Raw genomic sequence first — 22,193 nt, forward strand, 5'->3', positions numbered from 1 at the left:
CAGACGCTCTTTTTCTTGCCATAAAATTTCAAATTTTTCTGCCAGCTGGAAAATTTATTTGAAATATTGATAACTATAGTAAGCAATTTATGGATCTCCATGCATTCAAATAAGGAAATTAAAGAATTTCCAGTCAGGACAAGAAATATATTCTATAAATTTCTCGAATTTTCAGTGAAAAGAAAACATCGAATGTCTATGAATGTTTATCGGTGTGATTCGTAGGTGTCGCTCTCATCTGTAAAGGGTGATTGTGTTGATGTTGCCGCACGCTTTTTTGTTTTTCTCAATAACATACCAATGTTTTACGCCCCGCCAGAAGTCCAATAGTTATCTAAAATTATCGGAAAAAGAGTTTTTGGAATTCATATCCACATTTGTAAGTGTGACTTGCTGGATTCAGTAAAAAGTGTTCTCGATATTTCATGCAATGACTTACTAACCCTACTTTGTCAGGTGGCTCACGAGATTTTCGTTTAAAATGGGGAAAAAGACGAAAAAACCTGGAATCTCCGACGCTGTGTACTCCAAGAAAGCAAATACAGCTACTAAGAGAGCCAATCCTTTTGAGAAGCACGTGAATAAGACGAAATTCGCAGTGTTGAATCGAAAAACAGACCACGATCGTGGGATTCCGGGAGTGGCCAGGCAGAGGGCATTCGACAAGCGAAAAGCGACTCTTGGAGTGGAGTTGCTGAAGCACAACAAAGCTAACAGTTTCCGGGATAGGCGAATTGGTGGAGCTCAAGGTGGAGATGAAGCCATGAGGGCGCGTTTCATGACGGAGATGAAGAATATCTACAGCCAAAAGAGTGGCCAGTCGAAGAGGAAGCGCTTGTTTAATCTGAATGAAGACACTCTCACGCACAAAGGGCAGACGATAGAGAGCATAGAAAAGTGCGATGACCCGCCGTCTGAGAGGGATGACGATGATTCGGAAGAAGAAGGGATGAAATTAGATGCAAAATACACTGAAGCTGCTCACTTTGGCGGAGGATCAGCAGAAGGCAGTGGAAAATTGTCCGGAAAGGAAGCTCTGGAGGAGATGATTGCGGAGACAAAGAGGAGAAAGGCGGAGATTGCGAGGGAAAAGGATGCTGTTCAAACGATGACCGAGAAACTGGATGAGGATTGGAAGAGTCTTATTCCTCTAATGGGAAAGCTCACTCGTGGCGATCAGGATGAGAAAATCAAGCCCGATGCTTATGACAGAACGATGAGAGAGATGATCTTTGAGGCTCGGGGTGAGCCTACTGATAAGCTCAAGTCTCTGGAGGCGATTGAGAAGGAGCAGCGCGAGAAGAGGGAAAAACTGGAGAGAGCTCGTCTGGCGAGAATGCAGGGAACTGTTAAGAAGGACAGAATTCCGCAGCATCGCTCTGTGGATGATCTCGATGACGGCTATACGACGATTAAAGCTCACGACGAGGCAATCGAGGAGGAGAAGATCGCAGAAAATACGCAGGAAAATGAGCAAGAAGAATCTTCCAGTGATGACGAAAGTGAGGAAGATATTGAGAAGATCCTCCCGCAGCCCAACCAGGAGTTCTCCTTCGACTTTCCACAATCTTACGAAGACTTCCTTGAGATCCTCAATGGGGATGATGAGGGAAAGCGTCTGGACGCTTTGGTAGCCAACCATCATCCTCGATTGCAGCCTGATAACAAGGAGAAGATTCCTGTTCTTTTTTCATATCTTCTGCAACGCCTCAATGACTCCTTCGCGGACGTCTCCAAGGAGAATGCGAAGGAATCATGGAAGATTTGTGCTCAGATCACTCCTCATCTCTACGATTTGCTGCATTTGAGCCAGGTGGAGTGTGTGGAGCTCTTCCAGGCCGTGCTGAAGGAGAAGCAAGAAGAGTTCAGATCGAGGAGGAATGTTTTTCCCGGACTGGACACAATTATCTTCCTCAAACTCGTGCCCGTTCTCTTCTCCACGTCGGACTTTCGACACAGTGTCGCCACTCCAGCGCTGATCTTCATCAGTCAGATCCTGACTCACTGCGAATTCCAGCGCAGAACGGATTTTGCCAGAGGACTTCTGTTGGTGTGCACTGTTCTGGAATTCACTCATCTGTCCAAGAGGTTTCTTCCTGCTGCTGTGATTTGCTTGACGCAGACTCTGACACTCTGTGCGCCCCGAAGGTCTGTTGAGGTGGTCAAATTGATTCCTCCATTCACAACAGACATGAGAATATCATTGGTTCTGGCTGAAGGTGCCACTGGGGTGCCGGAGGAGGAGCTAAAGATGACTTCAGCGGACTTGATTGACACTAAAGTGACTCAGAGCTTTAGAGTGCGACTTCTACACTGTGCTCTTGGCCTGTGTGAGCAATCACTGGAGCAGATGCTGGCGAGTCCAGGAGGGAAGTACATTGCGGAGGACATTGAGGCGCAACTGGAGAGGATTCCGCTGGAGAAGTATCCTGAAAGGACGAGAAATTTGGCGGAAAATGTGCGGAGACTTATTCAAAATATCTCTGAACGACCTCTGAACTTCCTGCAGCCGCCAAAGAAGGCTGCAAAGGTGCCTCAACTGCGTCAGATCGATCCCAAGATCCAGGATGCTGTGTACACGGACAGGAGAAGGAGTCAGGTGCAGGATCCCAAGGCGGAGTACGACAAACTGAGGCACAAAGTGAAGAGGGAGACGAAGAGCGCCCTGCGGGAGATTCGTCGCGATGCTGAATTCGTCGGGAAGATGCGCATCAAGAAGCAGATGAAGCTGGACCGCGAGAGGCGGGAGATGGTGAAGAGGATTTTCGCCGAGGCGTCCGATCAGCAGGCTGAGCTCAATGCCATGGACAGGCAGAATAAGCGACGAAAGAGATAAGGCCACCCTCTCTGCGAAGTTGCTTTATTTCCACGATTATGAATCATTTTTCGCAAATAAAAAGAGATTGACAGAAAATCGTCTAATCGGTCTAATCCTAATAGTTGATAATGAAAAAAGAGTAAAATGTGCAAGATTACTCGAAATAATGTAATTAAGGAGATTTTAAAGTAAAATATTTGTAAATTACTCTATCGCCTTCTTTCAGAAATCAATATCGGAATTATCGAGAAAACGGAACTGGCAAATCAAATTAATAGGGAGCTGAGCTGCGCCAAAAAGTTTAGTTGGGAGGCTATGAATCTTCTCGTAGCAAACACAAATAATCCCACATTTTTAAGTGATGAAGAGAGGAAAGTGAAACTCTACAAGAGTGCGGTAATGGCCCTTTGCGATCATCTCGCAGAAAAGACTAATTTACCAAATATGACTCTTGAAAGTGGAAACAACCATGAGTTAAATTTGCAGAAATCCGTTAACCTCTTGGAGGAGGATGACAAGGAAATGTATGAAACAATTGTCAATTTCATCATTTCTTCGTGTCTCTCTTCCATCCCCGGGTATCTGTATATTTTTTAGTCCCGGAGATCTTTCAGTGACGATGTCACCTTTAACTACCTTGTTCACGTGTTTTGCTTCACGGCGGCGGCAGTTGTCAGTTGCCTGCCTACACCAACCAAAACCCACTACTTTTGGTTTCTATCACCACCTTTTATATACAGAGACAGAGCGCAAGACAATTTCAGTGAAGCGTATGTTTCATCTGGAACATTCAACAGCAAAATCCGCGCTTGGGTAGCTCCCTTCCCTCTTTTACCCATTATAAGTCTTTTTATTGCTACTCTGCTGTGTTCAAACCGTTCAAACATTCTTTTTTGCAATTGGTGGGATTTGAACACACGACTGTCGCAATCAAGAATCAAGCGCATTGACTATTGAGCCACAGCCGCTCTGACCAAGCAGCAACAAATAAAAGAAAATATGAGCTTAGATCCCTCATCTCTACGATTTGCTGCAATTGAGCCAGGTGCAGCTCTTCCAGGCCGTGCTGAAGGAGTAACAAGAAGAGTTCAGATCGAAACCAGATTCCGCTGGAGAAGTATCCCGATAGGACGAGAAATCTGGCGGAAAATGTGCGGAGACTTATTCAAAACATCTCTGAACGACCTCTGAACTTCCTGCAGCCGTCAAAGAAGGCTGCAAAGGTGCCTCAACTGCGTCAGATTGATCCCAAGATCCAGGATGCTGTGTACACGGACAGGAGAAGGAGTCAGGTGCAGGATCCCAAGGCGGAGTACGACAAACTGAGGCACAAAGTGAAGAGGGAGACGAAGAGCGCCCTGCGGGAGATTCGTCGCGATGCTGAATTCGTCGGGAAGATGCGCATCAAGAAGCAGATGAAGCTGGACCGCGAGAGGCGGGAGATGGTGAAGAGGATTTTCGCCGAGGCGTCCGATCAGCAGGCTGAGCTCAATGCCATGGACAGGCAGAATAAGCGACGAAAGAGATAAGACCACCCTCTCTGCGAAGTTGCTTTATTTCCACGATTATGAATCATTTTTCGCAAATAAAAAGAGATTGACAAAAAATCGCCTAATCCTAAATTATTACTCGATCTCTCTTGCTCGCTTCTATCCTAAAAAATCTTGTACTTGTCTCCGCATCAACAAGAGATTCAGAATTAATTGCGTGATTTCCATTGGAGCTTTTGAGAGATTCCACGGGACTTGCTTCCCGTCCATCGTCTTGCCTACTTGTCTAAAGAGTATTGCGTATGTTTTCATTCTTACATCAAACTAAGAACCAAATTATCGCCTAAGAACTCGTGAACTGGAGAAGAAAAGAAAAGCCAAAGTGTTGCATGTAAAGTTTAAGTACACGAAATGTAAATAAAAAAAATTTAACAGTGGAGAAGAAAATTGCTTCTGAAGTTTGATTTTAAGACACAAAAACTAATTTCTACTTATAACACGAAAAAGAAGTATCTCTCTTTTTTTTAAGTAATAGCTGTCTATTTGCAATTTTCTCGTGAGATTCTCTAAATGCAGTGATTTTTCTTCTTTTCTCATTTGTCGCAACGCCTTTTTTTTTTAATTCAACTTCTCTTCCAAACTCGCTCTTTCCGTCTCTCTTAAATGGCACTCTAAAATCTATATTTTAATTACACCTATTTTTCTTGTGATTCTCTTCATCATTTTAAAACTGTTTAACTGCTTACAAATTCAATGTATAAAATTCTTGCTACATTCTGGCACTATTTGTTTTACTATTTCTTGCAATAGGGAAATCATTTTTCAAAAATAATATTCTTTCTAAAGAAATTCAATCGACTTGTGAAGATTTTTTTTGCATGAAAACTACCAAGGAAGATACAATAATATATAGTTTTGGGATGAAAAGAGAACAAAATCCCCTCTAAAAATAACCATGAGAATTGCACATTAAAGAATTTAAATAATATTAGTGAGAAAAATATTCCTAAGTCTTTATTCTAGGGTCAAAATTTAATGAAGGAGATTCTTTTTTATTCGAAATGTCACAAAATATTTTAATATGTTATTCTTTGATTCAGAAGATGTGTTAAATATTCTATATTAAACAAAAAAAAAATTCAAGGCACAAAATTTCTTACTTAAAAATACTTTCTCAGAGAAAAAAAATGTGAAGATTGGAGATTATTTACAAAATATAATGTTAGAAAGTTACCACTATAAATCCATCATTATTGCTTCTCAGTTTCCTATCATTTTTCTCCTCTCGCTTTCAAAAATTTGTGCATTAGAATATAACCAAGTAATATTCTCATTTCAAGAGTGCTTCTCTCAATTTCCAACATTATGAATAAAGATACAGTGAAGTGTATAGAATTAAACAAGTATTTGCAAAAGAAAAAAAAAGAAACATTCGAGAAAGTGATTAAGAAATTGCACATAATTGCTTAGTAGTTTTTTCCTCCTCCTTCTCCTTCTCTCTAAACTTCTCAATAAATCTTTTCTTTGCATGATTGTAAATAGACTTTAACAGAGAAAACATCTTTTCTCACTTTTTTCCTTGTTTTTTTTTGATTCTGTTAGTGTTTAGAGAACAGAGACATACATGAATATAATATGTAAATTGTGTAGTATAAAAAGACATCTACTTACGATTTCAACAATATTTCTTTTTGAAAAAGTATTTCATCTTTGCCCTTAACTATCCATCTTCTTCTTCTTTTTGATTATATAAATTTCATCTTATTACGATTGTTATAAGAACATCTTACAAATATCTCACCTCGTCTCGAGAAGAACTTCAAAATAAAAAAAAACACACACAATGAGACACTTTTATCTCTCATGACACATTCTTTCTTTTCTGTTCAATTGTGAGGTGAGACGCGAAAATTCTGCTTCATCTTTTTCATTCCCCGGTAAATTGCATTGAAGTGGGCGCACGCGAGATGATGATGAGATGATGTTGGGCTGACAATTCAGGGTATTCGTGACTACAAGTAGTAGTGGGTAGTAGGCTGGATGGAGATTAGCACACGTTCAAACTAGCGGACACTGTCAGGCTTGCACTACGCTCACATTTCGTATGTGAATCTTGCTTTCTTGGCTTTCGGGGCTTTTCATGTTCGCAACAGACAACCACAGACCATTAAGAGTGGCACCAGAGACAGGTTGTTAGCATTGTTTTTACCATTATTTTGTTTTAGAGATTTGATTGTTGAGTTTTGTGGGTATAAAAAGAGAAAAAGAAAAAAAGATAAACAGACATGTTAGTGAAATTTGTAAAGAGAATAAATTGTTGCTTGTTTTTAAATTAATTGGTAAATATAAAATTTACAGAAATTGTGAGGAAATTTCAGTGATTTTCGGGAGATAAAAGAATTACTTTATTGCAATAAAGCAGAGCAAATAAATAAAAAAAAAGATTAGACGTTTAATCACTGAATTTTTCTCTCAATCACAATAACTATCCTCTTTATCCTTTTGCAATGATTCTCCCCACAGAAATACTGTATTAAAAATAACATTAGAAAATGGAAAAAAGCCATGAAATACTTCAAGGAATGATGGTTAAACGAATTTTTAATCACAAGTCAAGTAAAGGAGATAGACAAGAGCAAAAGGTAAAGAGAATGAATTATTGTGCGATTAAGACTAAAAACAAAATAAAATTATATACATATCATAATTCTATAAATACTTGTTATTCAATTAACAAAACAAAGTATAAGAATATTCCCATATCCAACTAATAGGTAATGCCAAAACAATTTGATCAATAACAAATCTTTGCTAATATTATTATTAAGATAATAAAAAAGGTGAAATATTTTTTTATTTATTAATAAGTTTTGTGTTAACTTGGCCTTTGGTTAGTTGAATTGCGTTCGTCAATTTGAATAAACAGAGTAGAGATCATTAATCAACTATTACAAATATTGATTTAATGTAAATGTGATTTTGATATCTTTTTTTTATCAAAAATGCTCTGAGAAAATATTAAGTAAAGACATACAAGAGAAAAACAAATTGAGTAATAGATGATTTTTTGACAAACTAATTATATTGGTATAAGTAATCTTGCAAATCACGCTTTGCAATTTGATATTTATTTTAGTTTTTAGAGAGGTGCCATGAAGTGTTAGCATAAAAAATATATTTATAAAATATATTTTCATAATATTAATTTGATTTAAGAGAATTGCTACATAGATGTGATTATTAAAATAGTAAAAATATTAATTTGTAAAAATATTTGATAAGTAATAAAGTTAATCAGTTTCTGCCTCTTTTAATTATTAAAAAATATTATTGTTCCAAAAAAATATTATATGTATAGTAAAAAAAAAGAGTAGAACCAAAAAATAAAGACATCCGACTATTTTATTCTGTGGATAATCATCTTTATTACTTCAATACATTTTGCCTTGGATATTTTGGAAAAAAAATATTTAAAAAATTATCTAGATTTTCTCTGTATCATTTTTTTCTTTCTTTCAACAACAACAAAAAAGAGAACATTCATGTTGCACCATTGTAACTTTTCTTCTTTCTTTCACTACGCATAAGTAGTTCTTTCATTGCTCATTTTCTTCCTTTCTCTCTTTCTCTCTCTCTCTTTCTTCTTTTTCTCTCTACAGTAGTATACAAATTATACATAATAGTATAAATATATTTTTAATATAAAATATTTCATCTTCCACAAAGGCACAAGTCAACGACAATAGTACTTTTTTGCTTTCATTTCTCTAAATATTCTTATTTGTTCGCGTCTCTCGATCATTTGCATTTTCCATCAATATTCTTAAGTATCATCATATTTTTCTTCGCGACTCCAGAAACAACAAAGTCTGTGAGCCAACAAAATTCGACAAGAGTGCTAAAAAATGCAAATGACGCTAAGATCTTCTTTTTTCTTCTTCTTACAATCGATCTTTTGTTGCAAAAAAATCGCTAATATTTAATACTCTTAAAAAAAATCGCACTTTTGCTCTTTTACTTAAGATATGAGAAGAAAAAAAATATATAAGATAATTTCTGTATTTTTTTTCACTTGATCTTGTGATTGTGTTTTTCACAATTTCTACTCTACGTTTTCAAATGGTGAGAGGGGAATTTTTCATGTGTTCCATCAACTGGATGCGAGGATTCCACAAGGACACCCTCAATGGTAACATTTGTAGTATTGTAAGTGTGTCTGTGATTTATTGTGTTTGTGCTGCGATAGATTGTGGTGTGAGAAAAAACGAGATCCATGAGTTTTGACTTGTTTTCTGTGGCAGGAATTTTTATGGCCATCAAGACGGACAGAAAAAGTGATGCTCCAAAATAGATGTATATGTATTAACTTAAGAAAAAAGCACCACATTTTCCTCCACAAAAGAAAATAATATAAATTGATGTCTTGCAAAGGGAAAAAACAACGCGTACGTTTTCTCCCAAACACCCAAAAGTGCACTTTGTCACTCACTTTAGAAAGGAAAAATCTCACTCTCATCATTTGAATTTTGTTTTATATCGCCGCCAATCTTGACGACTTTCCAAGTGCTTTTCCTTTCATATACTTCAGAAGAGACTAAAATATGCATTCGCTTTACATCTACTTCAGTGTTTATCAAAATAAAAAAAATTGTAATTTTACAACTAACTCTTCTATATACAACAAATTAAACTCATTTGAATGATAAAATAAAAATCCTAAATAAAATAAAGAGAAATATGGTAAATATAGTAAGTAAAAGAAGTGAACTAACCTTTTACAGAGAGAATGGGGCAATTTTCTATTATGAAACATCTCATGAGTCATTGATCGCGCGCAATATTCTTTTTTTTGCATAATTTTGAGAGAGAATCCATGCGGATTGTCTCTAAGAAAGTGCCCCAGCTCTTTGATAGGGATGCTCACGTGGCGGAAAATGCCTCCTTGGCTGCTTAAGGCCGCCTACTACAAGAAAAAAGAGGAAGACCACATTGGGTGTGAATTTTTGCATTAAAAAAAAAAGATATTTCATACATTCTCAAGAAAATCTAAGTATCTCAAATTCTTCAGACATCTACAAAAAAAATAATAAACAAATCATATAATGGGAGAAATTGAAAATATATCATGTAAAAACTCTCCTAAAGGACGATTCTTCATTCTGTTTTGTTTTACTTTGTGAGGAGTTCCATTGTTGGTAAATCGCGTTTCTTCTTCTCTCTTTCTAATAATGCTTTCTTTAAATTGTGGTGAAGGTGTTTTCGTAAAAAAATATTTGTTTCTTTATCATTATTATTGGTCCCTTGTCACAAAAACCTTTGCAGATGAACCGCCAAACACTTGTTCATCCTCAATTTATGGCATTTTATGAACAATTTGCTAAATATTAACTGCTTTCTTAAATACTGTTTCTTGCTTCATACCTCTGAACGCGAATTTAGACCAAAAATGGCAAGTTTCCCAACTAAATATTGAATATCATAGTGGATACAAAAAAAAAACGCATTGCAAAGTAGCTGAATAAATGAAAGATGATTGAGAAATAAAATACAATAAAAAACACATGTTTGAAAATACAAAAAAAACGTCATTGACTAGTATTTGGACGGACTATTAAATAATCCTTTCAGTTTTAAACTTCTATTCACACAAAAAATAGAGTATAAAGTCGAAAAAAGAGATTTGCAAAATATATAGCACCAAAAAAAATCTGATTGATCAAAGTGAAAGTGATTCCATTAAAACGATAATATTGGGAGGTGTGAAGGAAAGGAGAGAAACTGAAATAAATGTATAGAAGTGTGTTTTTGCGTTTATGACAAATTCGAGAGAGCTTGTTGACACTTTGCCATATTTCTTCAGTTTCTTTCCCATAAAGAGGAAATATATATATGAAAGGGGAGAATAAAAATTTTCAACCTTCACCTATGAAAATTACAAAACTAATCGTAAAAATACGTAAATATATGTATAATCGAAATTGAATGGCTCATTGACTTTAAATCTTCTCTTTCACACTGTATAAAACATCCTCTAGTGAGGATGATTTTACGACCATTCCTGACTAACTTTAAACTCAATAGTTTTTCTTCATTTTTCAACTAACCTAGAAGTCCTAAAATATTTACACAGTTCCTATTAAATAGACGTGTACTATATAAAATCATTTAACTTAGGATTTTTTTTTTGCTTTTCATTAATTTTCTTCTTTCTTCCTCAAAACTAACCCTATTTTATACACATTCTAAGTTTTCCTCAATTCTATATATTTTTGTAAACATTTTAACTTTTTAAATATATGGCTTTTATGGCATTTCTGTTTTTTTTTCATAACTTCAACCTCTTACCAAAGTAAGTTTCTTTGTTTCTTCATCTGTTCATTGCTTGATACAATTTCTGACGTTCCTAACAATCTTGCTCTGTCTTCCTCAACTCACAAACACACACACATATCAGTTGCAAAAAGACATTTTTAATTACAGAAATTATTACTGACGCAAAAATAAAAAAATGAGTATTTACTAGGGAGATAAACACGGGGTGTTTCTACATGTAAAAAGTATAAAATTAATAAGTATAGAAAGAGTAAAATAATGTGTGAAAAATATTTAAAAAAAAATTGTAACAAGGCAAATAAATCGTGTAAGTCATAAGGAAGTGATCGATACTCTCTAGACACATTATATTACTTTTTTGTCTTGTAAAAAAAATATTTTTGGATGTGTGTTGATGGATATTTTTTCAAGAGATTATATAGCACAGAATATATGTTTGTGTGTTCTATTTCTTTAACACTTTTTTTCATAATTTTTATGTCATTTTTAAAACACGGAGCCAGCATGCAAAAAACGACCAACTGAAAAAATATTGTAGAATGTAAGGAGAGAGAAAAAATGCGTTAAACATAGATAAAAAAAAAACATAAAATCAAGAAGAAACAATAAATAAAATGTGTAGCTATAAAACACAAATATCTATAGAGGGAAAATAAATTAAATAAATGACTCATTAGATGAATTGTATAAATTAATTAAAAAAATATAAATTGTTATACAGAAAAAAAAAAATTAGTAACTACTCGTGATGAGGAATTAGTGTTGGAATTGCACTGAATTGGGTGTTAATTCTCTAATAGTGTGAATTAACAAGTAACTTTTCTTCTTCTCGTTCTCTCTCTCTCTCTCTTTTTGGTTGTGAATTTTCAATAGAAACATTACTCAACAAGTGTATGCAATTATTTTTAAGCTTTGGGATATTGAGAAGTAGAAAAATTATATGAAAATGCTGCCATGTGATTTTCCTCCCACACTGCCTAGTAAGTACATCTCCTCATACTTGGAACTCACTCACTCTCTCGCTTCCTACTCACATAAAAAACAATAGTTATTGGCCACTAAAGAGTTTGTGATGCTTCAACCCATCTAAATTATTTAGACACACGAGAAATACTGAATGCTGTTAGAGACGAGGGATTTCTAATTCTCCTGATTTTCACTCTCTCTCTCTCTCATCAAGAACTAAAATCGCGGATGAAAAAAAAACAATTTTCCTTGGCTCATTTTCAGCCAAAAACAGACGACACTTTCATCCGCGACTCTTGTTCTCAATGGAAATTAATTTCAGCGTGATTATTTGATGTTGTCAGGTTTGGACGCGAGAAAATTAAGTTTCATGTCAAAGAAAGTTAAAGAAATCTTTCAGCAATGGTTGTGTGTTGAGGGGGGTCTATCTTGTTTTTCAATTTTAGACATTGTGTGTGCCGTGTGTGTCTCTTAGACGGTGGTTAATATAATTAACCCGGAGTGTGTTTGTGTGTGTGTGTGTGTGTCCACTGAAAATAATGCATCAACAATTATTATTATCGTGCAAACAACCCACCGCTATGATCGGCGTATTCCGTGAGCAGAGGATTCCCGGCCGCCAGGGCGTAGTTGGTGTAATCACCATACGGTGTGGCGTAGATCAATCCCGGATGATCAATGGTCGGCGGAGCCGAGCCGGACAGAATGCTGGCGGCCGTTGTGGGCACTGACATCCTCGGCGAGAGGATCAGCGGGGCTCCCAATGGTGTGGCCGGCGTACGCAGTTGCTGGGCCGTCAATCCTGGCATGGCTGGTGAGAGAAGACGCGTCTCGGCGGCACTGGCGGCCAGACGACGCCACTCTTCTTCAGCCGCTTTAACCACCACGCCATACAAATCAAGACAGGACCATCGAGCGTGAGGAACAGCAATGAGATGTGAAAAGAGGAAGAGAAATAGCGCTCATTAGATTGAATCAACGTCACACTTGATCGCAAAGATAATCAATTGGACACTCATTTAAATACCTGCAACTGTTGTCTTGGCGCTGGAATCCCGGTATGTGCCATTGATGATGGCCAGTTCCATCAGTTGACGCTTCTTGAGTTCATCCTCGCCTTCGGCTTGCTACATTTCGGGCGAGATAACCAGAAAAGAAACATTATCTATGAAAAATCACAGCCTTGAGATTACAATCAAGAGTTTCTTCTCTCACTCGCATCACAAGAAACATCACGATATTGTATATATGCTACTTCAACAGAGCATTCAGTGTTCTTGCACACTTTTTATACACACAAGTAGTTCTAGTAGTTGAATGAATGTCGAAACATCCGGATGGATTTTAAATGGATTTTATAAATAAACCAAATAATTAAATTAAATGAATTGGAACCAAGTGAATTTCCACAGAATGATCCACTTTTTTCACTCCCTCTCCAATACTTCTCAGAGAGCTGAGAATTTGCAAATGCAAACTATATAGCCAATTTTATGATTCTGTGTGTACTTTGAACAAGTAATATAAACACACTCTTTCACTCAGCGGCCATTTGAGACCTCCAAAAGCCATTTGGAGAACACAAAATAGCAGAAAGAGGCAACATTTCTCTCCCCATTTTGTTGTTGTCACACCATCATCAGCATTGAACTGAATTTGCCAATAATGACATTAAAATTTCGACCCAAAGCCACATCGTAAAATCTCGCGTGTGTGCGATGTTGCATTTTGTGTCAATAACACTAGGCAACAAAAATGACACTTTTTTCTGCCCTTTTTTTGAGGTGTGGATTTTCTGATTCCTTGAGTCATCAGCTTTTCAACGGTACCTTCCTTTTTTCTCTAGACCCTCAAGTTTTCCTTTTAGAGCCTATTTTCCATTTTCCCCTATTTTCACCCACTTTGCCGCACTTATGTGCTCATATCTCGCTCAATTTTCCACGGATTTTCCTCAAATTAGGCTCAAACAATAGCTATTGAAATTACCTACTACTTTGTAAAACATTGTGAGTGTTTTAGATCACTCCTTGTTGGTCAAAAATGATCTTTTGTGAACCACTAGGTAAAAAATTCACCGGGTTTTTTACCACTTTTTTCTAAATATCTCCGAAACGAAGAAACTTTTATGTTGGATTATTTTTCCTATGTGTAGAGCACTTCAGGGGATGCATTTCCTCCATACATGCCGAAGTGATATTTCTTTTCTATCTGCCGGAAAAACGAGGTTTTTCCTCGACAAATTTTGCTTTTTTATGCTACGCGCACCCGCTAAAAAATTGAAAGAAGGTATATTTTGCTGTTTACGCACTCATTTAGGTAATGATAATGCTTAGATGTTAAAATAAAAGAGAAAAAAGGCCAATATCTCGACTTTTTAGCTATTTTAGGTATTTTTTTGATCTTAATGACAACAAGTCCATAAAAAACACAAAAAATTCACGTAAAATAGCTAAAAAGTCGAGATATTGGCCTTTTTTCTTTTTTGTTTTAATATCTAAGCATTATCATTACCTAAATGAGTGCGTAAACAGCAAAATATACCTTCTTTCAATTTTTTAGCGGGTGCGCGTAGCATAAAAAAGCAAAATTTGTCGAGGAAAAACCTCGTTTTTCCGGCAGATAGAAAAGAAATATCACTTCGGCATGTATGGAGGAAATGCATCCCCTGAAGTGCTCTACACATAGGAAAAATAATCCAACATAAAAGTTTCTTCGTTTCGGAGATATTTAGAAAAAAGTGGTAAAAAACCCGGTGAATTTTTTACCTAGTGGTTCACAAAAGATCATTTTTGACCAACAAGGAGTGATCTAAAACACTCACAATGTTTTACAAAGTAGTAGGTAATTTCAATAGCTATTGTTTGAGCCTAATTTGAGGAAAATCCGTGGAAAATTGAGCGAGATATGAGCACATAAGTGCGGCAAAGTGGGTGAAAATAGGGGAAAATGGAAAATAGGCTCTAAAAGGAAAACTTGAGGGTCTAGAGAAAAAAGGAAGGTACCGTTGAAAAGCTGGTGACTCAAGGAATCAGAAAATCCACACCTCAAAAAAAGGGCAGAAAAGTGTTGCACAGTGTAATTGGATAGAGATGAATATTGAAATTTCCCACTTGGTTGCCATTCGCTCTCTATCAAAGCTATGGTGCAAAAAGATGCCAAAAATAACCAACTTACTGGCACTAAGAGTTTTTCCACTTCCTCAACTGCTCGTTGCAATTTAATTTTGGCACGATTTTCCGAATCCTCCACGGTAATCAAGACGTGCAAGTCATCGGAGAGATGCTCCCAATTCGGTTTTCCACGGTTTGCATCCTCCTGCGAAATTGCAAAGGAAAATTTGTTGGTTACAAAGAAAGAGAGAAGACTTACGCACTCACACATATTTTATTATTCAAAGCACTCATTCACTTTGCCCACCACAATAATTTTCCTCCTCCTCCTCCTCACAAGGGAAAGAAGCAGTAAGAATTAACAGTGCGTGAAAATGAATGAGTTTAAATATCAACAAAAATTTAATTTTTTTTCCCCTCAACAGCAATATATACGTATCATTTTCTACCTTCTTGCACTGTTTGGATGACGATCTCTCTGTATATGTCTCTTCTGTCTGTTTGAAAGTGGGCCACATAAACAGACAACTCTCGCATAATTTTAATATTAAAATCCAAAAGCACTCCTTTGAATATGCAACAGATTTCTTTCACTCTCAAGGCAGCAAAAAAGCCATCCACACACACACCATTTTTTCTCTTTCACTCATTGGATCATTTGTAAATTTTTGCCTGATATAAAATCCACACACGGGCACTCTTTCGGGAATTTAATTAAAAAAAAGATCTCTACAGAAATAAACTTCCTGGCGCCCAATCGCGAAGGTGGAAATGTTCGACACAAGATCTCTTCTCTCCAACGTGAATCCGGTCATTAAGGGAGCCCCAGTCATTTTCCTGGCTCCCAAACCATGTGTCTATCTAGCAGAAATCACACACAATTTGTGACTCATTTTATATACAGACAAATTTCTTCAGTTCCACCTCTCCTCTTCCTTTCCCCTCAACAACACATTACACATGGACGATGAGAAAAATGAGTCAAGATGCTTTTTTTCCTCTGTATAAACAAACACCATGCGGCCCCAAAGGAGATTTCCCTCAGGCAAAATGGGTGAGAAAGAGTGAAAAGATTACAATTTCCACCAACTCTATCTCTCTTCATATCGTACAAAGTTGTAAAAATGTTTATAAATAGAATCCTCCTTCCTCCGAACACTCTCTTTTTCTCTATCGCCCCAGAGAACAAACATTCACAAGTCATAGAGATAATTTTTGACTTTTCTCCTGTGCTCTTCTGCGAGGATAATCCTGAAATTCACAGCCACCAATACATGCCAATGGAGATAGGGAGAAAGAGAGTTGACTAACCCATGGATTGAGGATCAATACAGATAAAATGAGCATCTGATAAGATGAACTAATGACTCATTAATCTCTTCTCGGATCGTTTCTCTTGATGCAAAAATCTGACCTTCTTGCGACGGTCAATTTCTTGTCTCTTCACCCGAGATAAGGCTGTATGGTAAAAGTTTCCACGCTGAATATCTAATTAGTTTTCATGTCCAATTGGGTCAATGTTCAGCTGATAAAGCACTTTGATTGCAAGAATCGACTACCTTGACTCGCACTGTCTAGAATTTTCATCAAAACCAAATCAACACTCTACTAAAATCACTCACACTTTCACACAAAATACACGCGACAGCGAGATCTCGAACGCTGCGATCATCATCACGATGTGAAATAGACACCACCAGATGAGATTATATACATTGTTGAGGAGCAAGGCGGGTGGAGAATCATCTTCATCTCTCACACTCACATCTTCTCAGTCCACCGCAGATAACAACATATGGCTGCGAGATGCTATTTTTGTTTAATACAACACCCATGTCAGAATTAAATCTCACACAGCAACAAATCACCTCTGCAGTCAAAAAGAGACTCATCTCTCCACCACCCTTTTCACACCACCGTCTCGACAAATTCCCCCCTCCGATTTTTCTCACACGAGGTTGACTGAACTGCGTGTCACTCACCTTCTTCTTGTCCCTCATGGAGCCCTTTCCTCTGACCATAATTTTGCATCCCGTCTCCTGTTCCAGCTGTTTCGCCGTCATGCCACGTGGTCCCAGGATTCGTCCCACAAAGTTGAACTGCAAAGACACAAAAATAACACAGGAAATGTTAGAGTAACTTCGGAAAAAAGTGCTTTCTTTTTCTTCAAAATTAAATTTATACTGTCAATTGCGAGAGTCATCTCTCAACTGTGCTCTTATTCCACAACAATCACCACAGATATCTGCCGAGATAGCCTTTTCGAAGTGCCTGGCCCATTCGTAAATGCAAAGTAATTTGATTGAGATCTCAAAAATTTAAATGCTGCCAGCAAAAAAAAACAAAGAATATAAGAGAAGAGTTGAGAATTCAAAGAGCTCTGTGTCCATTAGCATTAGAGGATTTGTACGTTCTCAACAAAAAAAGGTGTTTATTTGTGCTGCACTGGAGTGAATAATTGAATTATCTCATTGTTGAAGTTGGTGTTTGTAAAGAAAAAATACACGCTGGATATGTAATTATTTCGTTCACTATATATATATAGAGATATTTATTCAAATGAGTAGCACGAGAGCAAAAGAGAGAATTTAAACGTGCAAATGAGGGAGTGATGGAATAAAAGTGTGTCACATCAGGGCCACAGCTTCACAAAATCATCGAAACACTGTGTAAGAGTTTTAGAGAGGCGTTCCTTCCTGCCTCATCTCTCCTAACATGCATTTACACCCTGTCCTCGTGCCCCTTCCACACGCATTCACGCCATGCATTTGCACATTTTGCTGACTAAAGAGAAATATACCTAATATATGGCATATACAAATTGTTTTCAAACGCTCACTGGTGACACAAATATACAACAAATATACAGTCAAAAGATTGTAATAAAAATTACCTCCACTTTGAGGTGTTGCCTTTTTATTATTTAATGAATGAATTACGCGCAATCTTTGCCTCCATTCATTCTCCCCACGTAACGATCTTGTCCTCCTACTCCGCTACCTTTACAATCACCTACCTCTTCATCATCTTTAATCACTCTTTTCACAAAACCCGCAGCCATTTAATTTGAATACTTTGAGGCTCTTTTTTCAATGCAATAACCACGCATAACACATTTTTTCTCATTCACTCCTTTGTGTATCTCAATATACGTGTCTCTCTTGTGATTTTTCGAGATCACAGTCGGTGAGAGAGTGAAGAAAAAAAATACTGAGAGGTGGGCAGCAGGTTGAAAAACATATTTCAGAAGGTCGCAACAAATGGGAATCAATTGAGGAAATCCACATTTTTCTTATCTCACACAGAGTGTGTCTCATTCTTAACGTATTCACTTCACATTTTTGCACCTTGTTCACCCCAAAAGAGACAACTCATTCATTGTGATCTCGTCTCTCACAGCAAAATAATGGCCATAGAATGAAGGTGTTTATGGGAGAACTATAATAAAAATTACACCCACACTCGACGAAAATGTCAGTTGAGATAATCATTAGGTGGAGTCTTTAATCATTCTGTGTGGCTTCTTGAGTGCACCACTCAAGAAGTGCGTCATTTGTGGAACACAATGTCTCAACAGCATATTTCCCACCCACCGCCTATGAAAATCACTTCTCCGCCCCATTATCTCACTCTAATGCAATTTTCCTAATGTACAATGTATGTCATTAAATATTTTTCTTTCATGTTGACCGCGATCTTTTAGCACACTGGAAAAGTATTTGCGATCGTGTGCGATTATCGCTCATTCAGTTGCATTGTTGCTCATATTTAGAGGTGTTTTAAGCTGAGGGTGTGGGCACATGAATATCATCAGCAAAACCACGTCATTTTGTCAATATTGATGAAATTTTTCGTCAACAGTTGTTGGCTTGAGAAGTGATCTCTTCATAATCATTCACACATGAGATCTCTAAAGACTTTGCCCTCCCTGACATGCGCTACAGAAAAACACAACTAAACTTCCATAATCGCATCTCTCTCTCTCTCTCTCTCTCTCTTTGTCTAGTTCAATAATCAATCACTCATGATCAAGAGTAACAATTAAGTTATTATAGCCAGACAATATAAATAGTTATTCAATTGATTTTATTCACTCCATCTCCCTCTTGAGAAGCACAATACAATACGATGAGAAGTCTCCCATGGCAAGGAGGCCTTTTAATATGATCAAACAACACCGATGAGCCACAATTTAATACCATGTCAACATATAAAACAAATCATTGTCCCTCCTCTCATTAACATGCAATATGTTCCTTTTTTATTAACATCCACTCGTGCATTAGAACAACCACTCATTGCAGTGATGCTCATAAATGGAAATGATCTCCACACCACTGAACTTTATTAGCTCGGACAGCATTCTGGGCACAAAGAAGCCTCTAACGGACAGATGGGCGGAGAGAGGAGAAAATGAGAATAAAGACCGTCATTTATGATAGTATCCATTGAAAATAATTAGAATATTTTCCACAATGAATAGACTTCATTAAATTATTTATTAAATTGCACTCTATGGGGATCTTTTTCCCATATTAATCCACATCCATTCCCAACGCGATATCTCACCACAAAACTCTTCAATCTCCATAATCGCTGTGGCCGGGCAAATCCCAAGAAATACCGCACTAGGGACGAGACTCTCTGCATGACCGCAGTAAACAAAACACAAAAAGTGCCGTGATTTAATAGAATGTAAGTGTTTTCTTTACAATCTTATTATTATTCCCTAAATGATCTACCTTTTTTGCCTCGTGATCTTCTGTGTGGGTGGTTCACAGCAATCGTGCTCTTCGCTCAACATCGCAAACTTCCCCATTAGCTACTTTTGCGATCATCTTCATCATCTACCAACATCGCACTACAATGATTGAGAGATCGTGTTTCCGTGAAGATCATTTCGCTCTCAAACAGATCATTTCTCTTTCGACGGTAAAAATTATTTAATAGCATTGCAACATTTTGCACACACTTCCGTCCCATCCAGCCATCCAACTGACCATTTCCCCAGCATGGGTCACACATTGCCTGGCGATGATCACCCTTTGTGGTAATGATCACCGACAATAGTTTGCTGCCAATATCTTTATCCTGCTGATTGCACAATTACACGTGGCCTCTCGGCGACGACTCGTGGAAATTTCTCATATTTCATACACACCAGAGATTTTCTCCATCAATCAATTTGAGATATATAAAAACAACGTGAGAGGTCACAAATGTCTTAAGGGAATTTCCCAAGCAGAAAAAGCAAGCTGAATGAAAGAAATGCTAAGAAAAATATGCGCCGAGAAAATCTCACAGAGCCACATAGTCATAGGAGAGGGATTTGATTGAGGACGCGTCATAAAATGCAAATTAACGACATATAAAAGTCTCATTGAGGTTCTCTCCGTCTAAAATCACAACATTTTTACATCAAAATGTCTCAATTGTGTATGTCGATGTGTGCTGAATGATAATTCGATCGTGTATATTTTTTTATGTGCGTCTCTTTCATTTCCATCCCCAGATAATTGATGGAAAATTGCCAACTGAATATTTGTTCAATCGGAAATGGTGTGTGGCGGGTGTGGCTTTTTTCCTCTCCCATGCCGATGCAAAAAAAAGCTATTAGGTACTATCTAATACAATGAAATGTATTTCTCGATCATGATCACACCTCCTCTCCCCCACACGAACTTCTCCCTTCAACAAGTTTTATTTATAAATCTCACTCCACTACAATTGTAGATGCAAAGAATTCTCATTACATCAATATTAGTCATACGATGTTGGAAGAGAATATTGCATATAAAATTGCAAATAATAAGTTACAATTTCATATTATTAATGCAACAATAATAGCAGAACATATGGGTTGGTGTATTCATCATAAAGATCACACTGAAGATCATTTGCTTACCTTCTCCCCAACCCAATCAAACTATCGAATTTCCGTGGAAAAAAGTCAACATTCACTTACTCATATTTCGCCCCATTCTTGAGAATATATCACATAATATTTACACTTTAAATATCACACCAAATGGACAACGAATCGTATTTTATCGCACTAAAGAGGTATTCTTGCTTGAAATCAAATTATAAATTGGGTAGGCAATCAATTGGCATTGTTGTCACTTCTTCTGGTTGCCCCTGGGCAAATGGAGAAGCACCTCCTTCCTCAAATACCGCACAATCGCAGAGAATGATCGTAAAAAGACGATTGTCATATTTGCTGTTTGGATTTATCACACTGCCAACATTGTGAATGTGCTACTTGAAGGTGTTATATACATTTTCTTTGGCTGATATTAATGATAAAGCGAACAAGTGTACAGAATGACACTGTGAAAGACACGAAGAAACGCTTCTGAACATCAGAGTTGGAAGGCAAAAACCGTCAAATAAGTAGATAAGAAAGATAGTTCAAATAATCAGAAATTTCAGATTCTTGGGTGAATACAATTCTTATCGAAATTTTATGATGAGTGTACATTATGATTCAAATTAGCACGAAATTTCTCATAAGTGTTCCAAAAAAAAATATCTCTTCTATATTTCCTTTAACTCTGACCAGAGGCTCAAACAGAAGTGCAAATAGTGGAAAGAAAAGAAATTCTGTAAGATAACACGTTCCTACCAGCGACTTAATACTAAACACATTACATAAATATCGAGAAAAATCCTGTTTCTCAAAACACTTGGCCTCTCTGTCTCTCTAGCAACTCGAGGCACAGGGAGACAAATTGGTAGAAATTACCAACTTGCAAGAGTGAATAATCTTGTGGAATTTGACGTGGTGCGGAGAAAAAATCACGGAAATTTCTGACGAGATATTTCCTCCCGTGGAAAATGCCTTTGGTGTTTGGCGAATAAGATCAGTATTTCAAGGTTTTCCCATCCAATTATCAATGGATGTCACACGGCAAGGAGGATAAAAATTTGTTGGTTACAGCAAAGGCAAGACAATCATTTGCAATTAGTCGAGTCGTTAATATTAATTAGCGGGAAGAGAATTAAAATTCATCAAATACATTTGAGAGATTGGTATTGTCTTTATATCCCCAGATATATTTTATCTAACCAATCAAACCATGATCTCTTGCTTCTTAATTCAAATATCAACCGTGAAATTTCGTCTGTGATCCAATTAACTGACAATTGTTAGAATTTTCTTATTCAACAACCACTGTTAACGAGGTAATTCTTTAGAAATTCTATTGATCATGCGCTGTGAGTAATAAAAACCGTCCCTCTTTCTCGATCAATATTCGTCATTGATGAGATGAAAACTAGACTTTTCCATTGAGAAAACACCCTCTTTTCCCCTCAACACATCTCGCCTTTACTCCATTTGGCCATTTTTCCAGCAAAGCTGTTTCATTTATTACGTAAAACTCACATTCCTTTTGTACACACCATCAAGACTCGTTTATTGTTACTTGACTCTTTTCCCATATGGGTCTTGTGAGCACTCCAAGTGCTCACAGA

The 22,193-nt window shown here is 37.0% G+C and overlaps 2 protein-coding genes across 6 annotated transcripts in view; one reads left to right on the forward strand and one right to left on the reverse strand.

Moving 5' to 3' along the window:
- The first annotated feature begins 218 nt into the window (after positions 1-218).
- On the forward strand, positions 219-3,018 carry LOC132258135 (nucleolar protein 14 homolog). The gene is made up of 2 exons (XM_059755264.1): positions 219-379; positions 457-3,018. The coding sequence occupies exon 2, from the start codon at positions 482-484 to the stop codon at positions 2,834-2,836; it is 2,355 nt and encodes a 784-aa protein (XP_059611247.1). The 5' UTR covers positions 219-379; positions 457-481; the 3' UTR covers positions 2,837-3,018.
- Positions 3,019-4,936: 1,918 nt separating this feature from the next.
- LOC132258683 (protein held out wings) overlaps positions 4,937-22,193 on the reverse strand; it is a 30,965-nt gene continuing 13,708 nt past the window's right edge. The window contains exons 3-8 of one of the 5 annotated variants that reach the window (XR_009468285.1): positions 16,700-16,816; positions 14,782-14,922; positions 12,635-12,734; positions 12,185-12,481; positions 9,081-9,271; positions 5,038-6,442 (exon numbers count right to left, since the gene is read on the reverse strand). Coding sequence is in view for 4 of the 5 variants with exons in the window: in XM_059756094.1 (XP_059612077.1) it covers positions 9,195-9,271; positions 12,185-12,481; positions 12,635-12,734; positions 14,782-14,922; positions 16,700-16,816 (732 nt within the window). In the remaining variant the exon portion in view is untranslated. Of the gene's footprint in view, positions 6,443-7,933; positions 11,163-12,184; positions 12,482-12,634; positions 12,735-14,781; positions 14,923-16,699; positions 16,817-22,193 lie in introns of those variants that run through there. The other 4 variants (XM_059756098.1, XM_059756095.1, XM_059756094.1 and 1 more) reach the window with 4 other exon arrangements.

Source organism: Phlebotomus argentipes, unplaced genomic scaffold, assembly GCF_947086385.1.
Source record: "Phlebotomus argentipes unplaced genomic scaffold, Phlebotomus argentipes genome assembly scaffold_4, whole genome shotgun sequence".
NCBI lineage: Eukaryota > Metazoa > Arthropoda > Insecta > Diptera > Psychodidae > Phlebotomus > Phlebotomus argentipes.